Genomic DNA, 18,696 nt, shown 5'->3' with positions numbered 1-18,696 from the left:
CACACTCACAAGCACGCCCGCTTCAGGAAAGCCAGTGTTTATATGAAATGAGGATGTTGCTGTGTTATTCCTTATACACACCGGAACACTCACACATATACACCGATGGAGTGCATAGGTATTCACACAAATGCCTACAAACTCTTTTATGCTAAAAAAATACACAATTGCATACACTTGCACAGGGTGGAAAATCCCCAGGTCAAAACTGCATGAATTGCATAAGACAAATCCGACAAGGGGCAGAACAATCTCACTGGTTAAAATAAACCAGAGTGAAAGGAAGAGGAATGGAAGATACGGTAGTTGAAGTGAAAATAGTGTAGTTTATATTTTGTAGACTAAACCAAAAGTTTGTTTCACTACAGTCCACTGACTGCAACCACAGTTCTTTTTATGAGCTTATGGATTAAAGTTGAAAGTAAGCTTTGTGTGTTCAAAACAAGCTGAAGATATTCAAATGCGTTATCAGTTTATTACAAACTTAGTAACGGAACTTAAAGCTATGTTACTCATTTGAAAAAGGATGAACATGGAATTCATAATTGAATATGAAGGTAGAAAAAAGAAACATTGCCCAATTTGAAGACAAAAAGAGAACTGTGATGCATGTAAATATAGCCCAAGTCCAGCGAGTGCAAAGAGTTTGCACTAGTTGTATTCGGCACAAGGGGAGTAAAAAAAGAATGAGAGAACACACACACACACACAAACTCTTCTGTAAACTCTTGATTGATCATGTGTAATGTGAAATGATTGCTTGTAAACCCACAGCAATAATCTTTCAACTATACTTCTCTACTGAGCTTTTTTTAGCCTCTTTAAAGGTACTAAACGCACAAAATCCAGAACATATCTATTGCTTTCACAGCGCTCTCAACATGGCGATGGCTTTCAGCTAACGGTGCAAACAGGGCAAACAACGGTTACAGTGCTGAACAGTGTTAACCTGGGGAAGATGTTCTCCAGAAGTGGTCAATTGATGTACTTCACACTTGGTGGGTGTTTCACAGTGGATCTCATGGAGTGCTTAGTTGAATTGGGTGCAATTTGGACGCGTGACTCATTCAATATAAATAAACTTTGAATAAATGAGTGAACTTGAGCATGTCGTCAGCAGTGGGGCTTTCATTGACTGCAGTTCACTTTTGCTGCTGGATGCTGGATATGCTAACAACCAAACCCTTCACTTCCCAGCAGCGTGTACCGGACCTGGAGTCAAGCACTCGGCCCGCTCCGAAAGAGCCACGAGCAATGACCGGCCACACCCCCCCCCCCCAACAACGTGGAAGCAATAAGGCTTGATACTAACTTGATGCTTGATTATAACACTAATAACATTACGGCAGCTAAATACCTCAAAGCCAAGCTCTACTTTCTAACCGCGGTGTTCATGTCAAAGCAAGCGCCGAATACGCCTATTTTGGAAATGACCTCCGCTAAGTGTATTCCCCATTGTTTATGACCGCGATTAACCCAGACCAGGTTGTGTTTTTCACGGGGTGGATTTAGTCATTTAAGGGCCCAGGGCAAATGCCGTCTTGCTTTAGTTTTTACAATTTCTCTAACTTGGCATGTTGGTATTGACAGTTGTAGAAGAAGTAGGCTGACTAAAAAATATTGAAGTAAAACTCCAAACTATTAACACCGCACATTAAGGTCCTGCATTCAAATGTTTCCTTCCAGTGCAGAGTGAAAGAGAGGCATCATCAGCACAATGTACTGACATTTACAGAGCTTCTAATCCTAAAACGATGCTGGAGAGTTTCGTGCTTTGGGGGCCTTTTGTAAGTTATTTGATGAGTTAGAATAGTAACATAATTCAATATTTTCCGTATCTAAACATCATAATAAACCTATAGCTGTTTCGGGGCCTCAGACTAAACGGGCTGAAGCCTACGCTAAAATCTGAAATATCCCCCCCCCCTGAACTAGAGTGTATTTCATTTCTGACCGTGACTAGCCGCGTGTCATGGCAGGCGTATTGCTGAGGAGCAAAGGAAGCGCAGTGCTGAGTGTGAAGTTGTTTGCATGAGCGGTTCCAGAAAGCTGCAAGCAGCAGCACCACAGGCCGAGCATTCTGCCCTTTCTGAACAGGCATGTTCTCTTCGGCTCTAACATACTGTGAGTCCAATCAAGACCTGCAGTCTATCATTGTTTGTCAACTACTTGAAAACATTAAGGAATGCCTATTATTCATTGTTTAGCTAACTATGCAGACATTCAGAGCTCTTTGTTTTGTTAGTTATACAGAATAGCAACTGCTTGTATCGGGGATAAAAGTCTCGATATTTGGAGCGTAGAGAATTTCAGGGCTTATTCAGAGCCTTTTTAAAAAAACAGTTCTTGACAGCACGACACTCAAATAGATCAAATGAACTTCCAGAGACATGTCAAACACCCCTCATAGTTTTCTATCAATACGTATAGACACACATCTTGATATAATTCAACAACAAAACCCTTCTGGGGTAAAGATACGGTGAAGATATGATTTGAACTGAATGTACAATATACAACTAGGAAGTTCAGAAATCAGAAATGAAGCAAAAATGGTTCTGCATGGACCCAATAGGTGGTCACCCTGGCTTCATACCAAGCAGGGAATCACCATAAGAAGCAGAAATAATCAAATCATTTGTAAGTTTTGGCTTTATCCTTATCTTGGCTTCTCCTGAGTAGACATTATCTTGCTGTATTATTCACACCATTTGTTTTGGTATTTTATTCCATGTGAATTTATAATAAATATGCAATGATCTTATAGTGAATAGACGTAAAGGAGCTATGCAAAAATGTCAACACAACATTTCAGTTACTTGACTTTTCATGTACAATGTCTCCCCTATAAAGAGGCAAGACAATAGGGAAACCAAAACAAATGTGGTCACAACAGAATGAAACATAAATGATGATAATAATATCTCTATACCGAAGCTTTCAAAGGCTCTTACCCCCAGAGAGGCGCCGTCAAAAGAATCCAGCAGCCCTGTTCGCCGTTAGGGCCATAATGACATATAAGAAAAAGATCCAAGTGTGATGGTGAACGCAGCAAACCGCCAGCTGCTGTTCTTGTGCGATTCAAGCCGGTTTAGCCGGTAAGACAGACAGACAGACACGGGACCGACACCATGCTGTGAGCTATCAAGTCACACCAGCCCAGTGGAGGATGTGCTGCTGCCGGTAAAAAGCGGATTTCCCCCTCTTCTTAACTGAACTCAGTCACACTCACACCACAGGCAGCGTATAAAAAAAGCACTTTTCAGCAAAGTTAAAGACTTACCTTACTAGTGAATTGTGTGGTGTTCTGCTCCCGCAACGTTCTAACTGGTCATGATTTAGAAAGTCATGAATTGAGGCTCGGAGAGGATGTAGAGTGTTGACAACAACTCAAAAACAGGCCACTGGCAAAACGGTCAGTTCCTCTATCTGTGTGTACAAGGAAGTAAAAGTTAACTTGCATTACAGGCATAGCTTACAAGTTCTAAAAAATAAAAAAGGACCGGAAGCCAGGACGGTATCTATGCAAACGAGACTGTGCGGGAGGTACCGGGCGGAAGGCTCCGAGGCGTCAGCATGAAGACGTGTTCTCCATGTTCAGGAGCTCCGTGTCTTGTCTCAGTGGATGTAGTCGCAGTCTCTGATGCCGAGTGCAGCTTCAGGACGCAGAGAAAGTTGCGCCATCTTAAACGAACTCCATTGACATATGTGTTACACAGGTGGCTGTCAAACTGCGGTACGAGGACTCCTGCTTGTCCGTTGAGGTGGTCCAGAAGGTCTGCGGACTGCTAAGAATTATCGCACTGACTTGAAAGAATGCTAGATTTAAATTTTTAAAAAGTGAGAAGGAAAAACAAAGATGGAGAACATGTGTTTTACTCTAATCTTTTATCAGTGCTGGAAGAAGAACTCAGATCCTACACTTAAGTAAAAGTACCACAGTTCAAAACCTTAATCAAGTTAACGTGCAAAAGTTGTGTCAGCTTAAAGTATCAAAAGTAAAAGTACGTATGATCATGGAGGGATTATTGAGGGGGCCCCTGACACTTTAGGCGCAGGGGCCTAAAGTGTCAGGGGCCCCCCTTCCCTTCACCTGCAAAATGTCACTCAAAGAGACATGTATGAACCAGGAAGAGACTCAAAATGACCACAAAGAGACAAAAAACAACTACAGAAAAGTGGCCAAACAACTTTAAAGTCTTTGTGTCTTGCTCCTGGTTAGTGGGGCCTTTGGCATGTCTGTGTACAGGGGGCCCATTGTCTCATAATTCACCAACGTGTATTATGCTTAAGAGTGATCCAATTTGGAGTTATATTGTTATATTATTGGAATATTAGGACTGATGGATGAACAGAACTTTAATGTCCTTATTTTACCTACTGGGTAGTTTCATCAATAACAGTAGTGAGTATATTAAGTACAATAAAACCTTCTGAAATACAGTTAAATTGGGAATATTTAAGCAAAGTTAACTTAAAGTTAACTTTTTTGCAGTACTTGAGTAAATGTACTTAGTTACATTCAACCACTGTCATGAAATCAAAAATATATCCTTCAAAGAAATAATTGTGGATGAGGATAGCAGAGAAAGAAATGTATATCCAATTTCCTCCAATTCATGCTTCTGTCTTTTCCTTCTACCTTTTGCACGGCAACAAGGTAGCGAATAACTGATCTAGAATCTGATGACAAAACCAAATGGGGGTCTCTTGACATCTAAAAAGGTTTTGAAAAAGATCATATAAGAATAAAATCAAGTCCCCACAACAGCAAATACCGTGGAATCAAAGTAAAGAAAACTCAATTTATGTAAGCGTTGAACAAAAGTGATATTTGGACATAAAGGGAAATACAGCTCCGTCACTAGAACTATGTAAATATGTGCATGAACTGCAGCATGCGGGCAGAGCATTGAGAGACAAAAATAATGGTTGAGAAAAGTTGAAAATATATAATTATTACAAAAATGGGAAAACAAATGAATTGCAAATAAACACAATGTAATGCACGACACTTGTGCATTGGTCTTCCAATGTCTGTTTTACTGCTGACAGTATCTTTTTGCTGTGATATTGTTAGCAAATAACAATAAGATCATAATTATGTCATAGGCCTCCTGCATTAAGTACTCGGATAATAACCCGTATGAAAGGTGCTACACAAGTAAAGTTTGATTGGCTTATTGAGATATTAAGGGATCAAGGTTGACCATCCATATACAAATATACAGCATTTCTTCCAGCCGGGGAGGAATAGGTGCAAAGAAAAGCATATAATGAGATGATTCTGAGCTCCAAATATATTCACATTTCTGGGAATAAAATGGTCAAATCATTTCCATACACAAATATAAAGACAATCATAAACATTCTTTATGGAGTCACGTCCGCTGTGCTACTGTGGGAAGATTATATATCAGAGATTTGCATGTGTAGCTCGCCTCAGTAAATTTGCATGGTAGCAGAGCAGCGAGGAGGAGGGGGAGGGGGGGTCAATACAGAGTTGCCTGTCTCGGTCTCTGAGAAGGTGTTTGTTATGTTGTAATGGTACAATTAGTGGTGTCAAAGTGGAGATCTGGTCGTTTATCGTGATGCCAACATTTTACAGCTTATGAGCAAATTATGACGCACTGATAGTTCACTCAAATGAGAAACACAAGTGTAAGTAGTTGCACCCTCCGGGCCCCCTCTTCTTAAAAGGAAACTTGTATTATGATGTGCTTACATTCATTATGATGTGTTTACCTTCATTATCATGCACTTAGGTTAATTATGATGCATTTATGTCATGACATGTTTGCATTCATCATGATCATTTTGGGGGTATGGCTTTGGAGTGAGGCCTGAAGGGGCGGGCTCAATGTTGCCGACTTGCCCAGTTTCTCCGTACATTCAGCGTTCTCTGGAGCTAATGCTGCTAGCTACTGTTAATGGAAAAGAGTTGGCAATACTGGGCCGGGTTTTTATGTTCAATAATCTTTGAAATCTACCGTACACTAGTTGTTTCTCAACATTACTGACCCTAGCTTTAAAAGATTGAGACTTTGCTTGTCATTACATGCTCTACCACACACCTGATGATTTGGATGAAGTTCCTCAGTCTCAGTTGTACCCGATACAATAAGACAATAAAATGCACAGTTTCACATCTGCTTGCACAATACAGGTCTATTTATAATGGTACATTTTACAGGAATTTGTATTAAAACTGTTGTACCTGCTGCTCCATGTCGTAGATTTGCTCCACACAAAAAAGACATATCCAACATCCCATTTAATGTGTGGGCCATGATGTGGGTGGATAAGCAATAGACCTTGAACCAAAAAATTGCTAAATAAATAAAAATTCAACGCAAAAAAAATCCAGAGGTACTTTTGTCTCTTGTATTCAAGAAGCTTATCCACAGCTGTCAGTTTGAGAAGGGAGGAAGTATTTAGAATCCCTGGTATTAGAATAAAAAGTCAATCTCTCAAAAAAGGTCACACACTCTAATATTTTGTTGGACCGCCTTTAGCTTTGATTACGGCACGCATTCGCTGTGGCATTGTTTCGATAAGCTTCTGCAATGTCACAAGATTTATTTCCATCCAGTGTTGCATTAATTTCTCACCAAGATCTTGTATTGATGATGGTAGAGTCTGACCGCTGCGCAAAGCCTTCTCCAGCACATCCCAAAGATTCTCAATGGGGTTAAGGTCTGGACTCTGTGGTGGCCAATCCATGTGTGAAAATGATGTCTCATGCTCCCTGAACCACTCTTTCACAATTTGAGCCCGATGAATCCTGGCATTGTCATCTTGGAATATGCCCGTGCCATCAGGGAAGAAAAAATCCATTGATGGAATAACCTGGTCATTCAGTATATTCAGGTAGTCAGCTGACCTCATTCTTTGAGCACATACTGTTGCTGAACCTAGGCTCCTACCTATTTGCTTAGTTAAATCCAGGTGGCGCCTTTCTTTTTGGCCAGGTAGTGTATTTTACTGCTATATACAACTTTTAATGGTGTAATTTAGTTTTATTGTGCTCACTTTCCTTAACCTAGTACTTCAGTTTGTTTGATTAGAGATGATGTGGATGCATTGCATTCTGGTTGCCTGAGGCTACTGCTGGGAGAAAACAACATCTTCTACTGCCTCTTATCTGATAGATTTTTCTGCGGTATCTAGTGAATATGTATTCAAAAAAGTTTGCTTCTATCTATTTAACACCATTGGAGCTTGGAGGATGTAAGAGTGAACACACCCATGACACATTGGTCCCTTTCACACTGATGACAAAAGCTGGCTTTATGCACACTGGTAGCTTTCAGTTGTGTGAAGGGTTTAGATTTGACTTTACAGACCAATTAGAAGCTGCCTTCAGACCTACTTAAACCTTGTTGGCCTGGTTTTTGTTGTAATGACTTCTGACATCTTCTTTAGCAAATGCCATCTTCAACAGCTGATCGGTATAAACATGAGAATGACTTTAGTGTTATTTTTTTTTTGCTCACTCTCCTCACAGGGCTTCCATCTTTAATTATGGAAGCCCTGTGAGGCAAGTGAGCAAGAACAAATCTAGGTATCCATTTTCTGCTCTAAATAGTTTTCTCTCCTGTGTTTATGTCTTTAGAACAGGTGAAAAAAACGTGTTGTCAGGATATTTTTTCTAAGGTAGGACATTTATTTAAAGTATGTTTTGTTTTGCCATCTGTGACCCATGTCACCCCATGTTCAAAATAGTGCTAAAAGAATTTGTGTTTTCTTCCAGGTGACTTTTAAATTATCCATACAATCTAAACACAATTATATTGTGTGATATGTAAATTAAAACCTTGGAGAAAACAAATGATTTTAGTGCTATTTAGAAAATGGAATAGTGGTGCATCTCAGCCTCTTGTGGCCAAAATGAGTAATACAACAACAAACACTTAGAAAAATGATCCTGACAACAACAACAAAATCCAGATAGATGTTAATCGCAAATAGAGAAAGAACTTTGCAAAAATTAGAAAGATTATCCCATCAAAACTTTTTAAAAGTTATAAACACAGGTGAGAAAACACTTTAGATCAGTTTGGATCACCAGATATTGTCCCTCACTTGCCTCCCAGGGCTTCAGTAATCCAAAAGAGCTGAATTGTGTCTGTTAAAAGGTCCAAACATAAAGGCAGGGAAATATCCCTATATCGTATACAGAAGACATGTCTTAAAAGTCAGGAGTAAACGTTAACCAGCTGTGACAGATGATAAAATCCCAATTTGTGTCAGTAGTACCAGGTGGACTGGGAGCCCCAATAAGTTAAGATTGTTTTTGGTCTATCTCCCTGTTGCCCCTCACTGCTCCCGGTCTTCCTCTGGCTCCCTGAGGCCCTGACTGTGTAGAGTCTTCCCTGTCATCTCCATCATGGCCTGGACCTCTAGATCAGCATCCAGGATGCTCTTCTTGCCCTTCCCCTCCTCGCCCTGAAACACACGACATACAGAAATAGCACAGGTTTAATTCTTCATATTCTGAAAGGAAACAGCTGGAATGTAAATGAGGTTCTCTATTTCTGGTGCAGATAATTACACGCCTGATGTGCATGTTCTCCTCTGCTTAAATAAAAAAAAAAAAAAAGGTTGGCCAGTTTTGTTACAATTACAGAGATTTCAGTGTAGACCTGAAAAACAAACTTGTAAGGTCTGTCTCCCTCGTTCATTCCTCCATCTCTCTGTGAGCTCCTCATTACCCAGCAGGCCCTGCTGTTTTCTCACTGGTTGTACCGGGTTCGTCCCAGTGGAAACAGCAAGTATTCTGCTTGCTAAATGGTTTGCATACTGCAGAACCACAACATCACCAATTCAACTGCAGCTAGGGACCGTTGCTACATGTGACCCCCCCTCCCCCCTCTTGCTTCCTGTCTGCCTGTATTGTGACTGCTATTAAATAAAGGCAAAAAAAAGCAAGGACTCCGACCTCCTCTGGTTCGGGGGGTTTTCCGACCGCCCACACCTCCACTGAGTCCAGGGTGAATTCCTCCTCTCCGGATAGCTGCGGGCTGCCGTAGGTGGTGCACTTGGGCCGCGCACGGCTATGACCACGGCCAAAATCACTGTCCAGCCACAGGCCGAAGTAGCCGTGCTGACCGCCCATACCCTAATGAAGACAATTATTTTTATTTTATTCATTGAAGTCTTTTTTTGTTCTATCCTAAAGTGGGAAAAATGTATCTGGAATTCAACTACCAGTATTTTGTGAAATCTAATTTCAGTAAAATGGGACCATTGCGACGCCAAAAAAGTATTTCGATGGAAGACTTAAATTGAAGCTCATGATGACGATGAAAATAAAACCAACAGTAATACTGCATCAGAACACATTGACTTTTTTTATGTTACAAAGCCATTTCAAAGCTGCATTAATATATATTTTTAAGCCACTTGGAGGAAAAAGCTGAAAACACAAAATTGACATATATTGAGGATAGTCACTCTCCTTTTAGCTCCGTTTTGGTCTCCACCAACTCCTGAGAACAATTTTGGTTCTATTTGTGTCTCTCTACTGTTTAGTGTTGGGTAGTGTACAGTGGATTCAACAGTTTTTTCACTGAAAACAGCTCTTAGGTGATAATTCAACGTGTCATACTGTGAAAACCACGCCCACCAGAGGGGAAAACAAGGGCTGAAACGCTCACAAAATGCCTTTAGCTTGCTAAAGACATCAGATTTCAGCATGACTAAGGATTATTTTACCACCCTGTGTTTACCAGGGGATGCAGTTGATAACTAAAATTATGATGGGACAAGTTAGCTGTTAGCAAGCTGCAGTTAGCTAAGGCACCTGGAAACACAATAATGCATAGCTTTGTGCTTTATCCACATTCCAGTATAACACAAAAATGACTGAACTAGCTTATAAATGACATTTAGACAAAAATCTTTGCTACACACATAACGTTATCATATTGAGTGTCTAGATCCTCCCATTCCTCCTGCTGATGCCTTACTTACTGTTGTTTGCAATAGTCAATGGAGAGCAATGAATTGTTTTCCCCACCGGTGTGGGCAGGACTTCTTTATTGGTGATACATATCGATTGTTCATCTCAGAGATTAGTTTGCTTACTGGCTATTCGGGCTGTGTTCTACCAATGTGACAAACACAATAAGTAATACAATCATCTTTATAAACAGATATCTGCATTTGAGTGCAGAATCTGTCGGCAATGGGACAAGTTTTTTTTATAGGATTGGTTGTTGTTTCCCTTTGTAGTCCATTTGTAGTATTGACCAATCACGTTCACGGTAAACAGTCCATGTGGAGAGCAAAAGAGGCAGAACACATTGGCCAAAATGTCTTACGACGTTTTAGCTTGTTTTGCTTATAGAGATTAGCTGTAGACGTCGTTTCAACATTCTTGCGTCTCCAGTTGCTAATCGGACTGCAAACAATGAGCAGGAGGAGTCTTGGAAAATTGGCAGTTGCCCCAGAAGCTAAATCGTCATCAGACTAATAGCCGACAGGTTCCGAGATTGGTTATACAATAAATACTGTATTTCATAGAGCATTGTATTGGATCCTTAACATGACAGGTCAGTTTGACCTATTAAAGGTTTCTGTCCCCTAAATCAGAAAACTTATATCTGAAAAACAATATTTACTGGCTAAATGAAGGTAATTACATTTTAAGCTCACTGTGATAATTACAGGCTATAAGCAACAGAAGCCACCCTCCGTTAAACTAGTGCAGGCTCACCAGTCCGTTGGGCATGGTCTGCTGGTTCTGGTTGAGGTACATGAAGTGCTGGTTGTATCCTGTTGCTGTATAAACTCTCAGTCTGGGGAACACGGTGAACAGGAAGCATCTGGAGTCACCTGCACACACACACACACACACACACACACACATATATATATATATATATATATATACAAAGTATTAAGATCTGCGAGAAAACTCAAGTGACAGTCCACAGTATTCAAACAAGTAGTATTACTTCCTCAATGGTTCCTTCTCAGCGCTTTAATATCTGTCTTCATGTGGGGTCTGGTCCACACTAACGTGTTAGTACTGTTTCTACTATTTAGAAGCTGAAATTCATTAACTTTGTCAAGTTAGACGATAATATTGCACGTCACATTTTGTTGTTAAACTGTTGAAGTATAAAAGCCTTAATATATAAATACAGAGATGCGAATTTGCGACAGTTGCACATTTTTATCAAGAAAAGGTTCCAATAGACGACCAACTACCAGCATCATACTGACCAAAATACTTAGTAATAATTATGTAAAAGTGAAAAATATGAAAGAGCACTTTTATCAGGTTGCTAATATACTATGCAAGTTTGATAGCTCATGCTATTACTTTAAACCATACTTATGTTGAGGGAAGCTAATCACAGCGTTTGTTATCAGTTATATCAATAATGACAAGAACCTGAGTTACAGTTATATTCAATATCAAACATACTATTTCTTATGCAAAACTTTGTAGCACTGGTTCACTTGCTAACATGAGAGAGCAAGACATGTCGGCTCATGTTCTCTATGAAGTTGTTGGAAGGCAGCTAATGAACTAGAGAAGCTATTCCTCAAATAGCAAATAACATCGTAGGCTCCTCCCTCACCCTGGAACTGTGGTTTGATCTCCCAGGCGTGGGAGGCGAAGCCCCCAAAAACGTGGCCCTTTGTGTCTTTGATGAGCAGCAGCGTGGGCCCGCACTTTGTCAGGCCGGCCACCATCCGGCTGAAGCTCTCGCCGTGTAGCTGCGTGGAAAACACAAGTCTCCAGGGGGCGCTGTAGCTGTCCGGCAACTGGAGAGATGAATGTAGTTGTGTAAGTACCAATGATGAATGGGTCTATTTTCATGTGATCATTTACAGGACCTATCCCTTGTCATTACTTAAAGCTACTCCAAGAAGTGGTTATGAATTCATATAATACCGATGCCTCTATCCACCAAGAAGTTCCTTGTAATTTTGACTATTTTTCAAGTAACTAAAAGGTTCCTTCAGCTTGTTGTTGTCTGCGTTTCCATAGCGATCTAAAGACCTGGAGACTGACGAGGGCTGCTAGTGGTCGCAGGTTAAACACTGCAGCCTGCACGTCACATTGCCCGCTTGTTCCATCTAAAAAAACTAAAAACGAAGTAAACCTCAGGTTTTGTCTCACCGCGACGTCATTTACGGCAGCTTAGTGTTTACTGAAGTCTGTTGAATGAATAAAATGCAGAGGAGAGCGTCCGACTCCACAGTAAATCATCTGTTAAGCGTTTCATGGTCACGAAATCTCTCTCCCTCAATTTTTCTGTGCCTTCAGTCAGGAATCAGGAAACCGACAGCAAAGACTAACTTTACTTTTCGTGCTATCGAACAAAGAGAAATGCACTCCCCTCGATACTACAGCACTTCCTTTTTTTATGAATGAAACAGTAAACGAGTTGAAGTAGAGGCGCTGTGTGTGTTTGACCAATCGGTGACGGTCATCCCTGCAAACCTAACCCAGAAAGCACCTGTACTTTAAGAAAGTAGTACCCACCCAACACGCACCTTTTTGGGGGGTAAAATGTCCCCAGAACAAAATTCAGGCCCTTGTCACTGAGGTCGACACGCAATGTGTTTGTCAAAAGGTTCCTAGTCCCCTGGGTCAAGTTCCTGTGGAAAAGGAGGCTAAGGACCTAAATACGAAAAACTAAACATTCAGCGAGAAGATTGGCTATTTCAGTATTGTTATTCTTAATGCCTGTTTCTGGGTTACGATGCCCTTACAAAGTGCACATACTGCATTCAATTAGGAAATACTACGTCCTCATAACATGGCACCTTGAAGCTCTTGCTCATACATCTGCTGCGCAAAGGATTGTGGGTCAGATTAGCCAGAAAAGCATGCTAGACTGCATACGGCAAAATGTGACCGGATGTAGGAGAACATCCTGGTATCATTTTAGCATACTGCATTTTAAATACATTGTATTGGGCCATACTAAATAGTATGGTAGCATGGACTTTTCTTTGAATTAAAACAAAATGACCAATTCAAAATCTAACTAAAGGAAATGAGTAAACCAGAACGGCTGATCTGGTTGCAAAGTAATATCTGCAGTGATTCAAAACTATGAATCTGCCATCTGATAATAATGGCGTGAGAGGGGCAGATGAGATTGCTAAATCATGGGAGAAACATTTCTATTATGACATGATATGCAAAGCTAAAGTTTAAGACTTGACGTTGGGTGAATTGTTTGAAGAGATAACAAAACTACATGACAATAAGGTGGAACTGATCACATTACTGCTACATGATAATATGTTGCCACTCTACCTGACTCAGTGCTGTTAGTTCCTGTTATAGAAATAGAACAGCTCACATATATTAGTAGTGATAACTATAGGACTGTAGCCCCGCCTCGCTGCAGTCAAAGGTTTGGCTGATCTTTGCACTAACAGGAATAAAGCAGTGCAGGGATGGAAAAGTAATGCATATAGAATGTACACGTGTTCTCAGAAACGTGAATAAGGTTGCGGGACTGTTTAACTTGAGTCCGAATATTTGCGCACAACAAACTAAATTACATTTCTGTGAACAAATTCACAACGTTGATCTCTCTCAAGCACAAAATAGGAGTTCAATGTTTGTCTTAAGACAAAATGTTCTACAAATGATTCTCCATGTTCAACAACCTGAAATCATTTCTACCCGAGTACTTCCTTTTGCAAAGTAACAGTACTCCAACTTGAGCACAGTTTTTGGCTACTCTGCCCACTTGAATTATATTGTAACTTTAAGGGTCAAAGGTCAAACTCAGAGAGCACACATGATCGCAAATTAGCAATGCTAACGTTAGCAGCCGTGGCAATGAGCAATCGTTATCATGGTTCCAAAGAACAAAAAGTGATTTTTATTTTGTTTGATGCTACAAAACAGCAAAGCTGATTCTAAACAAGTCATATTTGTCATCCGTCGCCGTAACAGCAAATGACTGTTAAGCTGAAATACCAAGCCATGCTGTTTGATTGTTGCATTTTTAGCTCAAACCAAAGAAAGAGTCAAGACATTTTGGTGAGAATCGACCAATATGATGCTGAATAAGTTTGCATTCTGACCTGTGGTGCCAGAAATATGAGGGTGGGAATGTCCAGCAGCAGACACCTCAGCTCTTTCCAGGGCGTCTCCCTGCAGGGGGGCAGCAGGGTGGGGGCCGGCCGGCCGCTCAGGGACACTTTTAGGCCCTCAGCTACCAGCATCTCCAGGTACAGCGATACCTGGGAGACCCTGAAGATCCAGTCCTCCAGACAGGAAACATCACAACCGCCCTGATCTGTGGAGAAGGGAGGAGAGGAGAGGTGAAGAGAGGAGGGGTGAAAAGAGGAGGAGAGGAGAGGTGGAGAGGAGAGGAGGGGTGAAGAGAGGAAAGGAGGTGAAGAGAGGAGAGGAGGGGTGAAGAGAGGAGGGGTGAAGAGAGGAGAGGAGAGGTGAAGAGAGGAGAGGTGAAGAGAGGAGAGGAGGGGTGAAGAGAGGAAAGGAGAGGTGAAGAGAGGAGAGGAAAGGTGAAGAGAGGAGAGGAAAGGTGAAGAGAGGAGAGGAGAGGTGAAGAGAGGAGAGGTGAAGAGAGGAGAGGAGAAGATAGGAGAGGAGAGGAGAGGTGAAGAGAGGAGTGCAGAGGAGAGGAAAGCAGACATTAGGAGATGAGAAGAGCAGGGAGGTGAGAAGCGGTGAGGAGAGGATTCACATTTCTCTGTGTACCTGAGGGTTTGAGTTCAGAACACATCTGCTCAGCCAGGAGTTGGACACCCAGGGAGCTGTCACCCATTCTCTCAGGCTGCCAGGCCTGCAGGCGCCCTCTGTGGACCAGAATACGAACTACAGCAGATATCAGGTCCTGGAGGAACTAAAGAAGTGAGGAAGGAGGGTTGAAATAAAAGAAAAAGAAGAGAAGAAAATAAATACTAGAGAAATGAGACATTATTTGCTAAGTAATGTTACCCTCTGCTCACCTCTGTTAGCTGCACACGCGTTACAGCCACCGCTGCCTCGTCTCCGCTCTGGGACATGGCCATGACGAGAGGAGCCCGCTCTTCTGCGGTGCCTCGCAGGGTGTCTGCTAGGAAGACGACCAATTGCTCTCGACCGACTCCGGAGGCTGCAGAGGTGCTGGTTTTCCCAGAAGCTGCCGGTCCGGGGTCAATACTGCACATGGACTGGTAGACCCTCCTCACCATGGAGTCTGGTGCCAGGCTGCCCATTGAGGACTCGGGACAGACGAAAGGAGGGGTTGATTATACACGGGCCACACACTGGCAGAAACTACTTATTCCTGACAGATATACTGATGGTAAAGTCCGTTTACTGCTTTAAGAGCCTCACCTGCAGCATCTCAAGAGTTAGAGTTGTCCCCGCTGGCATTCTCCCGGGGGGTGCTGAAGGGCCCCCGGCGGCACTCAGGAGCCTGTCGAAGACCCCCTCGACCACCGGCCGCTCCTCGGGGCGGAAGCGAGCCATCCGCTTCTGCACCACCACGCTCTCCGTGTTACCCATGATGCTCTGCATACCAACACACAGTGTGGTATGCACACGCACATTATGTTGACATACAGTAGGGTACAATTTTTTGTTTTTTTAATCCACCCTAAAACAGATACCGTGCAATAATGATTTCAGTAAAGTCATGTATTGTATTGTATATATCTAAATAACATCTAGCTGGCTACGTTTAATCACGACGTTGTCAGGAGTTAAAGTGATGATGTCATGAATGTTTTTTTGGAGTTTGACACTGGATTAACCACTGACTTTGTATCCTCATAGAAGTCTGCCAATAATATCAGTTCCAATTGAATTTGGCAATTTGTTGTCAGTTGTAAAATGTGCCCATATCCCAGCGAAATCACCAAGACTGCTGTTGTCCTTATTCAGCTGATTCATTATTGAAGCGAGAGGATGCCAGTATTTCACAAGACAACATATTTTAATCATTTTTTAGTTATTCTTTTAATGACTTCTTAAGCTTAAATTTGAGTGACAAATCCTCGGAGGTCCCAACCCCCCATGTTTCAAAGTCTGTGTGCTAAAGCTTGACTGTGTAATATTAAAGTTATTAAGATGTATCAACTCTATTCTCTATCCATAACCAGAGTACTGTGTGGACCGTTTTCACATAAAGCTATGAAACTGTATCGTCAAACTTAATTTCAGCCCCGCAAATTCAACATTGCTCTGACATACGTCACGAAACGTTACACGTTACATGTAAAGCAGCAGCCTCTTATTACACAGCCATAATAATACAGACCGCACACAGCAGTCTCCGTGGTTTAAATGACATACACATCTCATCTTGGACCTTGAATAATTAACGGCAACTTAGCTAGCGCTAGCTAGCAAAGCACAGCATTAACGATACTTCACTTGTCTCCCTCAACACAACAGCCTTAACGCTTTACATGTAAAGGCAATATGACGTGCGTCATGTTCTCAAACTAAGCAAAACGAACTCTACATGCGTCGCTAACCTGTTAAAGCACAGCAGCTTAAGCTTTCCATCCTGCACAAAATGCAAACTTCCTGGTGCTGAGCGAGGCTATTGAATGACACATGCGCAGTGTAACTGGAGCTACGATGTTGGAGGGTTCCAGCAGAGGGCGCTAGATATAAAGCGATGGTGTCCGCTCAGGAACTCTTTGTCGTGGGGACAGAACTTTTTTGTTACGCTCGAATGGATGTAGGATGATATACAATAAAACGTTTTCAAATAGCACACATTTGTTTATGGTATTTCATTTTTAAAAATTGCAATAATTGTAGAATTGTAATTCTCACCCATAAAATACCCTATGACACACACCATAAACACGCCTATGTGACACGAATCAATCATGTTTTGTGACCAGCGCAGCGCAGACCAGATTTTACTGCATATGTGTTGTACTCCCAAAAATATGACGCGATATGAAGCCATGACATCTCTCGACTTCAACTCTTCTTGGTCTTAGGACTCATTGCAGTCCATTAACTGCAGCCAATCAAACGAGCCAAATGTCACCCCTGCTTCGCTGTGACTGGTCCATGATGTCGGAAGGCGGGGTGAATTGGCCGGTGTTTATTAGGGTTATGTTCAGTGACACAATGGAGCGTTTTATTTTGGGCTAAAATATTCAACGGTTTGGAAAATTAAGTTATATATGTATAATCTATGACGTACGTGTATTAGACACACATACTCAGTGACAGTGACATGGTCAAAGAAATATAATGAGCCAACAAGCTTAGACTAGATCAGAGCAAATGCAACTTTACTCTCTTGTGTTACCAATATCTCACTAAAGTAAAAGGCACTGATGCTTCAAAAGATTTGAAATAACATTGATAAAATCATTTGTTTTGTTGTAAAAGTAAAAGGGAAAGATTTGTGTGATTACATAATTTTTTTAAAAGGCATGAATCAAACTGTGAATCTGGGAAGTGTGGTTTACTCTCAATTGTTTTTAATCATTCATATATTTTCCAGGAAATAAATAGTAAATCCAGATTGGACGTTTGGGTCTGACGACATCTCTGATGTTCCCTTACCCAATTTCATCTTTCAACCCATAATTTCCTTCACAGGAAAATACACACATTATAAGCCAAACCCCCCCCCCCCAAAAAAAACTTGGAAGCCCACACAAAAACCTGATAATTTACAGCAACATGAGGAGGAACTGCAGTCCTGTCCCATCTTTCACCAGTAGAGTCTGCACAGGAGTAGCTGAAGACACAATGAGCCCTTTGCAGAAACAGCAGGCAGTTGAAAAGCACCTTTTAAGGGCATGTGATTTACTATGTGAGTGCGCTGGGCTGGGTGTGTTGCATTGTAATGAGGTCTTGTAGGACAGAGGAAGCACCCACGTCGGCACGGCTGAATGTGAAGGTGACGTGCAGCCATCTGCCACCTCCAAGTGCACAGACATAAGATGTGCAGCATAAGATGAAACAGACCTAGAAAATAATTGCTGAGTCTTCTGGAGTGCATTTACTGTAAAAACAAATTCCAAAGTTGATATCCAGGTCATGTTTGACCTTGGAGCTTGTTATAACCTACCTAAAGTAACCCCTCACACATAGTGAGCATTAGTTTTATCACCAACGCAATAACCGTTTGCCCACTTCCTACTGTAGGTATAACCATGTTGATAGGAAGTAGCTTAGCTGATGGCTACTTGTTCTTTCAGAGTCTCCAACTCTCCAGCTCTACAAGCTGAGACATCTGAACAGGATGTTCAGTGTGTGTGTGTGTGTGTGTGTGTGTGTGTGTGTGTGTTGATAAATCGTAATAGAGATTTGTCATGTTATAAGAGCACAAAAAAAAAACGTTTTGGTACATATTTTTTAAGGACACATTTTAACTTAATTTGATTTGACAAAATGAGTTGATGGAGAGATATTTAGATAAGACTGTTAAAGCTGGGGTAGGCAGTTTGTATTGGGCTTCATTGGGCATATGCTTCAAGTTTGTACACTTTTCTTATATACCCATACAGGCCTAAAATGCTTTGTACGAAAATAAGGGAATGATAATAGAAAATTTGGTTACTCCTGAGAAACTTTTGCTGAATAGTAGCCATAAATCTAAACTGTGTGGGGGTGGGGCGGGTACAACAGTAGTGTAAGTATAGCTTAATCACGTAAGTAGTTTAATTACTTATTAATTTATATTTGTATATGTATGAGGAATAATGTGTTTCTTTTTAAGA

At 41.3% G+C, this 18,696-nt stretch overlaps 2 protein-coding genes across 2 annotated transcripts in view; both read right to left on the bottom strand.

The window, feature by feature from the left end:
• The window catches only part of plcg2 (phospholipase C, gamma 2), a 44,698-nt gene extending 41,307 nt beyond the window's left edge, over positions 1–3,391 (bottom strand). The window contains exon 1 of the mRNA XM_079162353.1: positions 3,284–3,391. The gene's annotated coding sequence lies outside the window, so the exon portion shown is untranslated. The remainder of the gene's footprint in view (positions 1–3,283) is intronic.
• Positions 3,392–5,116: 1,725 nt separating this feature from the next.
• meak7 (MTOR associated protein, eak-7 homolog) lies at positions 5,117–16,535 on the bottom strand. The gene is made up of 9 exons (XM_079162354.1): positions 16,477–16,535; positions 15,332–15,508; positions 14,962–15,216; positions 14,711–14,855; positions 14,071–14,285; positions 11,595–11,781; positions 10,721–10,839; positions 8,942–9,121; positions 5,117–8,448 (listed from the first exon to the last, which is right to left on the bottom strand). Exons 2-9 carry the CDS (start codon positions 15,500–15,502, stop codon positions 8,320–8,322), a joined length of 1,401 nt encoding a protein of 466 aa, XP_079018480.1. The 5' UTR covers positions 15,503–15,508; positions 16,477–16,535; the 3' UTR covers positions 5,117–8,319.
• Between the last annotated feature and the right edge of the window lie 2,161 nt (positions 16,536–18,696).

The sequence above is a fragment of the Pholis gunnellus genome (genome assembly GCF_910591455.1).
Source record: "Pholis gunnellus genome assembly, chromosome: 7".
In the NCBI taxonomy this organism is placed as follows: Eukaryota; Metazoa; Chordata; class Actinopteri; order Perciformes; family Pholidae; genus Pholis; species Pholis gunnellus.
Note: the sequence above shows the minus strand (reverse complement) of the source record. Positions and strands in the feature narration are given on the sequence as shown.